The sequence below is a fragment of the Poromitra crassiceps genome, assembly GCF_964638095.1.
Source record: "Poromitra crassiceps genome assembly, chromosome: 9".
Taxonomy (NCBI): domain Eukaryota; kingdom Metazoa; phylum Chordata; class Actinopteri; order Beryciformes; family Melamphaidae; genus Poromitra; species Poromitra crassiceps.
The window spans coordinates 46,460,098-46,469,199 of NC_139630.1; the positions used below are offsets into that span (position 1 = coordinate 46,460,098).

At 43.4% G+C, this 9,102-nt stretch overlaps 1 protein-coding gene across 1 annotated transcript; it reads left to right on the forward strand.

Moving 5' to 3' along the window:
• The first annotated feature begins 1,713 nt into the window (after positions 1 to 1,713).
• sod2 (superoxide dismutase 2, mitochondrial) lies at positions 1,714 to 4,148 on the forward strand. Its single transcript, XM_083643085.1, has 5 exons — positions 1,714 to 1,814; positions 2,382 to 2,587; positions 2,668 to 2,784; positions 3,288 to 3,467; positions 3,599 to 4,148. The coding sequence occupies exons 1-5, from the start codon at positions 1,780 to 1,782 to the stop codon at positions 3,742 to 3,744; spliced, it is 684 nt and encodes a 227-aa protein (XP_083499211.1). The 5' UTR covers positions 1,714 to 1,779; the 3' UTR covers positions 3,745 to 4,148.
• The last annotated feature ends 4,954 nt before the right edge of the window (positions 4,149 to 9,102 follow it).

Consider the following 9,102-nt stretch of genomic DNA (forward strand, 5'->3'; position numbering starts at 1 on the left):
TTGCGCGGATCAGCCATCTTGGATTTTTGAGGTCGGGGCTGCTGAGGCTCCTACAAGTTTGGAATGGGAAATACCAGCTCAGTGACGTCACGTCCCAGCTCATGAACTTTGAACCGGTCAGATTACCAGTTCCCAGTTATAAAGGAATGCACGATTATAATCGTATAAATGCTATTTAGCACTTCTGTCTTGTTTGTGTCTCATTAAATCAGCTGTACACACAGCACGGCCTACTTCTATCTGTGTGGACATGAGGCTGCAGTGTTTGTATGCGCAACATGCCACGAAATGCCTTGTTATCAACTGTTATGGAAACAATGGCTAGCCTGGCTAGTGAGTGGATCTGAACAGTGAACTTCCCAGCTCAACTTTTCTGCAAATGGAATGCTAACAAAACGGATGTGACGTCATTTAGCCTTCACATCCCAGTTATTTTGCGATAAAGGAACGCACGATTAGTAATTATCACCATAATATGGAGAGGCTAATGGTACAGCTGTTAAAAATATGCCAAAATACACATCTCATGGCGCCAACATACATGTTGTGCTTCGGGTACTCACCACACTATGAAATATTAATCCAAAATGCACATAATCTGTCTTTTTGGAAGGAAAGGAGGTCGGCGGCCATGTTTGGAAAGTAGTGCCGGCTACCTCTTTTCCTTCCAAAAAGACATTATGTGCATTTTGGATTAATATTTCATCGTGTGGTGAGTACCCGAAGCACAACATGTATTTTGGCGCAGTGAGATGTGTGTTTTGGCAGATTTTTAACCGCTGTACCATTAGCCTCAATTCTATGGTGATAATTACTAACTTCACGACTGTAGCTCACTGTAAGCTGAGCGGACAGTGCCGGTAAGGCATGGTGCATCTTGGTTATGTAAACTTCCAAAAAAGTGGAGTATCCCTTTAACACTCGGAACTATTAGTGGACCTAGTTCTGTGTCTTCTATGCAGAATTCAATACTTTTTTCCAACATTGTGATGTTAAGTTTTCTAGGGTAGCTAACAAATGGAGCTCTCCATTGTGCTGAACCTGTGTTGACTCATTTTGACCACTAATTAGCCATTTTTGCCCATTTAGTCGGTAATTCAAAAGGCTCTGGCACATTGCACTTCCCGAAGGATTCAGCATGATCACGATTCCTGGACAGGCCCACTTTTGCAGACCCGAAAATGGACAGTATTTTACCGTTGAGTGATTAATCTTCTCAAACGTAAACGATCTTTGGCCTCCTCTGAAGGGGCGGGACATACTCGCTCACATGGTTATTTTACTTTGCTGATATTTTTTTTTAATTGTGCTAAAGCTAGCCCGTTCGTATTTTTAATCGTGTTTTTATGTCTATGTAATAAATATATTTTATTTATTTAACATTAAATATGAAACAAAAATTTTGCTGGCTGCTGGCTGCTGATCATGTAATGAACTTTCATAAGGCCATGATGAATCAACCTGAATGGGTGAGTGAAAAATGGGGGGGGGGGGGGTAACTTAAATGCATAATCTAATGCGTTTGAATCTGGTCCAGTTATCGCAATATTTTGATCATAAATGGTTTAAAATAAGATTTGTACGCAATATTATAGGAGGTATGTAACTTTCAGTGTTGGAGTTTTATCTAATATCCGCACACAGAGGCACATGTTCCCCATGTAATGATAATTGGTACGGTCGCCTGCGCTGTCAAGTTGAAAACGTCACAGTTTTCAAGGGCAGTTCAGTTGTGTTTTGGTCTCCATCTGCTCTACGTTGTGTCCTGTGAGAAATATCATGAACATGCTCTGCAGAGTTGGTCAAATACGCAGGTAAAACTGATATCTTCGTAGCAATTTTGTTTAAAATGCACAGGAGACGAGGACAGCTGCATCTGGTTAGTCGTTAATGAACCTGAGCCAGATAGTGAGACAGCTAGCTAGCTACGATGCTATCGTGGCGTAGCAGGCTGTTGCCAAACTAACTAATTAGCTAGACTCCAGCTAATTCGTTGTCAAATACATTTTCTTTAAGTATGGCATATCCCTCCTGCATTCATGGTGTTCCTTGTGTGCACTGACAACTAGCCTAACGTTACATTCCAGACCCCCCTCGACTTGCACAACCACTTGTGTTAACTGTTTTTGTGTCATTCTCACACATTTAGTGACTCCTGTCCTGACTGACTTGGGCTAATATAATATTAGGCCGTTCACTTAATCACACAGGGGTCATTTGAAACTATATATATATATATATATATATATATATATATATATATATATATATATACATACATATTTATTTATTCATTCAGTCAGTCTATATACAGTACTCTAATTGTGACTGAGGGCTCTATTTAATGACCTATTTGAATGAGTTTGTTTCTTTGCTTGTAGGTGTGCAGCCAGCCTGAGCCAAACCATAAACCAGGTAGCCGCATCAAGGCAGAAGCACACGCTCCCTGACCTGACCTACGACTATGGCGCCCTGGAGCCCCACATCAACGCAGAGATAATGCAGCTACACCACAGCAAGCACCATGCCACCTACGTGGCCAATCTCAACATCACAGAGGAGAAGTACCAGGAGGCGCTGGCAAAGGGTACAAACAAAGAGCTGATGCCACTATGCTAGTTGAGCTGTTCTGCTTATTGACCTGGGTGTATTTGGTTTGTATTTCAGGAGATGTGACCGCACAGGTCGCCCTCCAGGGTGCTCTGAAGTTCAACGGAGGAGGCCACATCAACCACACCATCTTCTGGACAAACCTCTCGCCAAATGGTGGAGGAGAGCCACAGGGTGAGGCAGGCAGACACACACCTGACGCCTTTTAGAGCTTGTCTTTTCTCTCTTCATCCTTAGTATAGACCCTTTTCACGGGGGGCATTTTGTGTTGAAAAGGCAGAGTAAACACAGGTGCAAGCAAAACAGTAATGAAGGTTTCCAACTTCCAGTCCCGTGTTTACCCTGCCTTTTCGACACAAAATGGCCCCTGTGAAAAGTGTTCATTGTTTGCTGTTAAGGGGGACACTGAATGAATGCTTGTATTCTTTGAGGGTAGTGATGCAAGTTTTAATCAATTTCCTTAATAGATTAATTGGTGCTAGACAGATAACACATGGACATCAGTTTTCCAATTGCATTTTTAAATATGTTAAACTAATCATTAATGACTTAATTAATTTAATTTAATTTAATGACTTTTCAGTTGGTTTGGCTGACGCTCTCATCCCCTTTATTTTCTTATACCATTGATGTTGTGCATTGCGCTCAAGTAGCTGCCTGTGTCTCTGCTCCTGTAGGGGAGCTGATGGAGGGCATCAAGCGGGACTTTGGCTCCTTCCAGAAGATGAAGGAGAAGATGTCTGCTGCCACGGTGGCAGTGCAGGGCTCGGGCTGGGGCTGGCTGGGCTTGGACAAGGAGAGCGGACGGCTTCGCATCGCTGCCTGCGCTAACCAGGACCCCCTGCAGGGAACCACAGGTCAGCGGCTAGTGGCCGTGTCCTAGCAATGAGAAGTGACCCTCTTTCTATGTCACTTATACTGTCCCCAGGCAGATGAGACAGAGCTGTCTTGATACTTACTGTATCTGTTTCCTGTGTCTGATCCTCAGGTCTTGTTCCTCTCCTTGGTATCGACGTATGGGAACACGCTTACTACCTTCAGTACAAGAACGTACGGCCGGACTATGTTAAGGCGATATGGAATGTCATCAACTGGGAGAATGTGAGCGAGCGTCTCCACACCGCCAAAAAGTAGACTCTACCATCCCAAGCTGATCCTCCTACTCCCCCGACAGTCAGACCCAGGCCAAATAGCTGCAAGTAATCTTAGTGTTAGTTTTAACCTGCTAAAAGTACCAGAAGGGTGAGGTTTACTGCATCGGGACGACTCAAAATTGTAAATTGTCAGTTGCTCAAAAGCAAGAGTAAATTGACTTTGAAGTGCTTTCCTGTGATTGTCTAAACTTTGTGACGCATGTTATATTATCTTCCATGACAATCATCACATCCTGCACTATTAACCACAGTGAAACAGCCATACAAAGTGTCGCAAACACGGTTTGCCCCGGGTCTGTTCCCAATCCCCCAACCTTCTTCAGAGCGCACAATGATCATTTGCAATGTGATTGCAATATTTTGGATGTAATATAATAAAATTATAAGATTTGCATTGTACCAGCTTAATGGTTGGAGTTTGTTTTCATCACGTGTGGGGGGGGTATGGAGGTGGTAGAGACTCAAGATTGGAGGGGTGGGTAGGAGTAGGATTAGTGGCTAGGGGGATATGGGTGGTGTTTTGGGAAGGGCGGGTGGCGCCCTTGTCTAAAAGGTTTGCACTTGTTCAATTCTTACCTGGAGATGAGCCAAGAACTTGTTTTATTATGTGTGAGGAAAGGACAGGGGAAATGTAGAATACTGGATTGTATATGAAGGTTATTCAGTTTGCTATTGTCTTCACTCTGTTCATAGAATTTCTACCGTATCAGAGTTTTGGGAGGTGTCCTCCAGTTAGGCAAAGTGAAACATTCTGATCAAATTTGGTGACGCATGTAAGATATTTAGAATTGAACAAAGAGGTCACTTGATGAAGCTCTTCCTGGGTGCAATTCTCTGCTTGCCACAGGCAGAAATGCTTTATTGCTTTGGTTTGGTTTGGTTTGGTTTGTTTTGGCCACTTTTCTGGAGCAAGGCCCAACAGTTGACCAGGGTCTGGGTCCAATCACATTATTTGGGTCATAGATTTAAAAAGCAGTGCTTGTTCAGGAAGCATAACCCTGCCGATACATCAACTTGTTAACAAAATGTACAAACAGTTGTCGGAGAGGAAGTTTAGTAAATCAATTCATGTGCGTAACCTAAGCCCTGTTTGTCCAGTCATGTAAACCATATTAATTTCTTATAAGTTGAGAACTTTTCTGAGCTGAAAAGCAATATAAAAAGGCAAGGAAGTCATTACATGTTTCAGTCAGAGGAAAGGTCTGCTCTACTCATGGAAATAATGGAAAGTAAGGCCAGTGGAGGGAAGTTTGTTTTTTGTACAACCAAAAGGTGGCAGTGTTCTCAAAGGTTTTCTGCTTCACATGCCCATTGCTTCATTGAGATCAAGATATATATTGCCCCCCCCCCCCCCATTTTCTTAGAAGAATCTTGAATCAAGTGTATTTTCAATGATAAAGGTCTTAAAAATCTAAGAGATTTATATACAGTATTATGTGTGTATTAGCTCACAATGAGGACTTATAAAGCTCTCAGTTGTCAGGTATTATACTTATTACCTTGCCTTGATCTCAGGTTCTGAGTCTCTAGGTCGGCATGGTAAACTTTGTTGTAAAAGAAAGCTTCCAAGATGTGAAATTTGAATATTCTAGGCATCTCACACGCTTTATTCCTAGGCTCGCCCACTGCGTGGGCTCACCCTCCCTGCAGCTCGCCGAGCTGGCCCTGCAGCTTGCCCACTGCGCAGCCTCGCCCACAGCTCAGGCCGAGCTCGCAGCTCGGCTGCTGCATGGCCTCACCTGCACTATTGGCATGCGCAGCACACGATTGCTCAACTTTGCATCATTGATGACATCAATCATTGATGACATCACAGTGATGTCACAATGTCTGACAGTGACATCACTGATGATGTCATGACATCACTGATGATGTCACAATGGCTGACATCACTGATGATGTCACAATGCCTCTTATGACATCACTGATGATGTCACAATGCCTATGACATCACTGATGACATCACTTCCGGGACAAAAATTTAAACGAAGAACATTGCCCACTTGCTCCCTTTTAAAATAGAATTATATATGGTGCAAATCTTTCAATCTTTCTTCACCCATACAACACACTTCCACATAGGCTTAGATGTTGTGATTATACAATGTGAAACTTCCATCACTCATCCACAAATTTTACAGGGCCGCATCACTATAATATTGTGTGTGACTTTGACTTTGTGTGTGTGCGCGCGTGCGTGCACATGTGTGTGTGTGTGTGTGTGTGTGTGTGTTCAACAAGGGGAAATTCTCCACCAAATTCGATGAAGGCCAAGTGTACTGTATCTGTCTAAATGGATCCCAGCTGTTTAGTCTTGTGTCAGCCAATCGGCTCTTCTGTCGACGATTAGGACCGACCAGTTGGCCGGTCGGCACATAGGACTCCAGAGGTCTCTCCCTTTTCCTGGAGGTCGCTCGGTGTCATGACGGGGACAGTGACATCCCAAGGCCAAGCAAACAGCTCATGACTCCAGCCTGTGATTTACACAGTACTTTGTTGGACTCGATGCTGGGACCAGCACCCACATTGGATCCATTTCACTGTGCATCACTTAGGTCATGAACCCGAGAACATGGTGCAAAAGCGCAAATTAATGAGTTGATGAGTTGAAAATCTGGCTCTGATATATTAATTTAGGATGTTTGAGGTTTGAAATTCCGTCATCTTAAAGGGGAACTTCACCGAAAAACAAGATGGCTTTTCACACGCTGTCCAAGCCCAGGGCTTAGAGCAGGGCTAAGATAGCCCCAGGGTAACTTAGCCCCCTTTCACACTGGCACATAATTAGCCCTGCGTTTAGATGGAAAGTCGGGGTTATCTGCTGCTCCAGAGCAGGGCCAGCTAGCCGGGGCTGAAGTCGGGGTTAGCCCACTTTGGAGTGGGCCAGGATTGTGCAAGCTTTCTTAGCCCTGGGCTAACAGCTCTCTTACCCCTGGGCTAAGAGACTGACTTGGCTAAGTGTAGTGTGAAAAGCCCTTATGCATATTTATTTTTCACATTATCTCACACAGTTTTGCCAGCATTCATTTAGTTTGACAGTTTTTGAGAGTTAATTTCACTGAAGTAGTGGACCAGTGATGATGTTATCCTCACAATGCAGTGTCCTGTCCACAACTTAATCAATTCTCAATAACCGTCAAACTAAATGAATGCCTGCAAAACTGTTTAGTTTTCAGATATACCTATGTGAGATAATGTGCAAAATAAATCAGCATTGTTTTTCGGTGTTCTCCTTTAAATAAACAATCAAATGTTTCAAACATTACTCTTGATTGGTGCAGCTGAATACAGATTTGACTCTACTGTTACATTAATTATGATTGGTAGAGCTGCAGGCTGTCTGGGGCTTTGGCACCAATGTGGCAGCCCAGAAAGAGGAGCCAGCAGTGGCTTCAGAGCGCTTCAGGAATGAACCTGAGAGGACTCATGGCTTTCAGTTGGGAGAAGCTGCCAGCCTTAACAGAAGTCTTCTCCTTCATACCATGATGGCGCGTCTTCAGCGTGGCCTACTTTTCCTCTGTAAAATTTGGGGCTTGCCAAAAATTAGTTCCCTCTTCCACAACTCGTAAAAGGATAGAGTTTCTTCAACTTCTGGATGGAAAGAGGGGAAAATATGGGGAAAATGTCTCAGTCACTGAGTTTCACTCCTCCCCGAAACCCTTCTCTCTCTCTCTCTCTCTCTCTCTCTCTCACTCTCTCTCTCTCTCTCTGTCTCTGTCTCTCTGTCTCTCTCTCTGTCTCTCTCTCTGTCTCTGTCTCTGTCTCTCTCTCCCTCTCTAATTTTCAAGGTGCTTTATTGCCCCCCCCCCCCCCACACACACCCTGCTTTATGTAATTTTAATTCATGTATGTTTAAAGCATGAGTCTTCATCAAGCCTATGAAGACTATTCTCATATCCACATCCAAAAACTAGCATGGAGAAATAGACATCCTGGACAATGTTTTAACATGTGTACTTAATACCAGATCATTATTAGGGAGGACATAGACCTTTGCTCAGTACAGACAGACAGACAGACAGACAGACAGACAGGCAGACAGACAGGCAGACAGACAGACAGGCAGACAGACAGACAGACAGACAGACAGACAGACAGACAGACAGACAGGCAGACAGACAGACAGACAGACAGGCAGACAGGCAGACAGACAGACAGACAGACAGACACTTGATAGGAAATGAGTTGGAGCTTGGTACGTTGTTGGTGTGGTTTGTCAGTGGTCGCACGCATGCAACGAAACTCATGTGGCTTCATCTCAGATCCTTATTTTCATTCGTTGTGGGGACATGAGCAGGGAAGTGCGGCCCGTCCCATACTGTATCCTTTACTATGTCTTATGATGGCTTGGCAGAGCCACATAGTCAGGTTTTCCTCACATAACACTGTTAATGCTGCTCCACCTTTCAGAGATGAATGTAGGGCTGAGAGATAGAAAAACAGTCCAAAATAAACCCCTGAATTACTTATGCAGACTTGCTGATGTGCTGCCATGTTCTGTGCCCCTGGCTGATATTTGGATTTGTGGACTGGACACTGAGCCAAACTATAATTTCCTTTGACTCATTTGCATACTTTCTGTCAGTTCAGTTCTCTTCCTACACTGTCCAAAGTTTGGACGCACCACAATTTTCTTGATTTTTTTTTTTTTTTTTTACTATTTTCCACATTTTAGAATAATAGTAAAGACATCAAAACTATACAATTATACACATGGAATTATGCAGTGAGCAAAAAAAAAGTGTTAAACAAATGAGAATTTAATTATATTTTAGATCCTTTAAAGTAGCTGCCCTTTGACTTAATGGAAAGGAAAAGGCTTTGGACAGAAATTCATATAGGATCAACTTCACTGTTTATATTTGTCTAAGAAACTAATTTCAAGCATTTTTAAGCAGAAGCCTTTAGATCACAATGGCTTTAAGAGAATGAAAAACATACAGTAGTACATTCATTCAATCAGGTGTGTTGAAACTTACTGTACCGATACAGTAAATAGATAGATAGATAAATAGATAGACAGACAGACAGAGAGACAGACAGACACACAGACACACACACAGACATCAGCTCTGTGCTTGCAAGGCTGGAGGAGTGTCTGAGCTGCAGTCAGGTGACTGCACTGACCGGTCCCTCTGTGTCCACTGAGCCGCTGCAGACACAGACAGACGGCATGCTGGACACAGACAGGCAGCATGCTGGACACAGACAGGCAGCATGCTGGAGTCATCCCAGCCATCCACACCAGCTGCTGTTTGCACCCCACCATTATCCTCCAACCTCCATACTGGCTGATGTTAACATTTGGATTTCATCTTTTTTCTTCTTTCTTTTCGTC

What these genes read in the sequence shown, in the direction of transcription:
- sod2 (XM_083643085.1), top strand. Translation starts at nt 1,780, where the DNA reads ATGAACATGCTCTGCAGAGTTGGTCAAATACGCAG. An exon ending in TGGTGGAGGAGAGCCACAGG is followed by an intron (nt 2,785 to 3,287) that starts GTGAGGCAGGCA and finishes CTGCTCCTGTAG; the next exon opens with GGGAGCTGATGGAGGGCATC. An exon ending in CCCCCTGCAGGGAACCACAG is followed by an intron (nt 3,468 to 3,598) that starts GTCAGCGGCTAG and finishes TCTGATCCTCAG; the next exon opens with GTCTTGTTCCTCTCCTTGGT.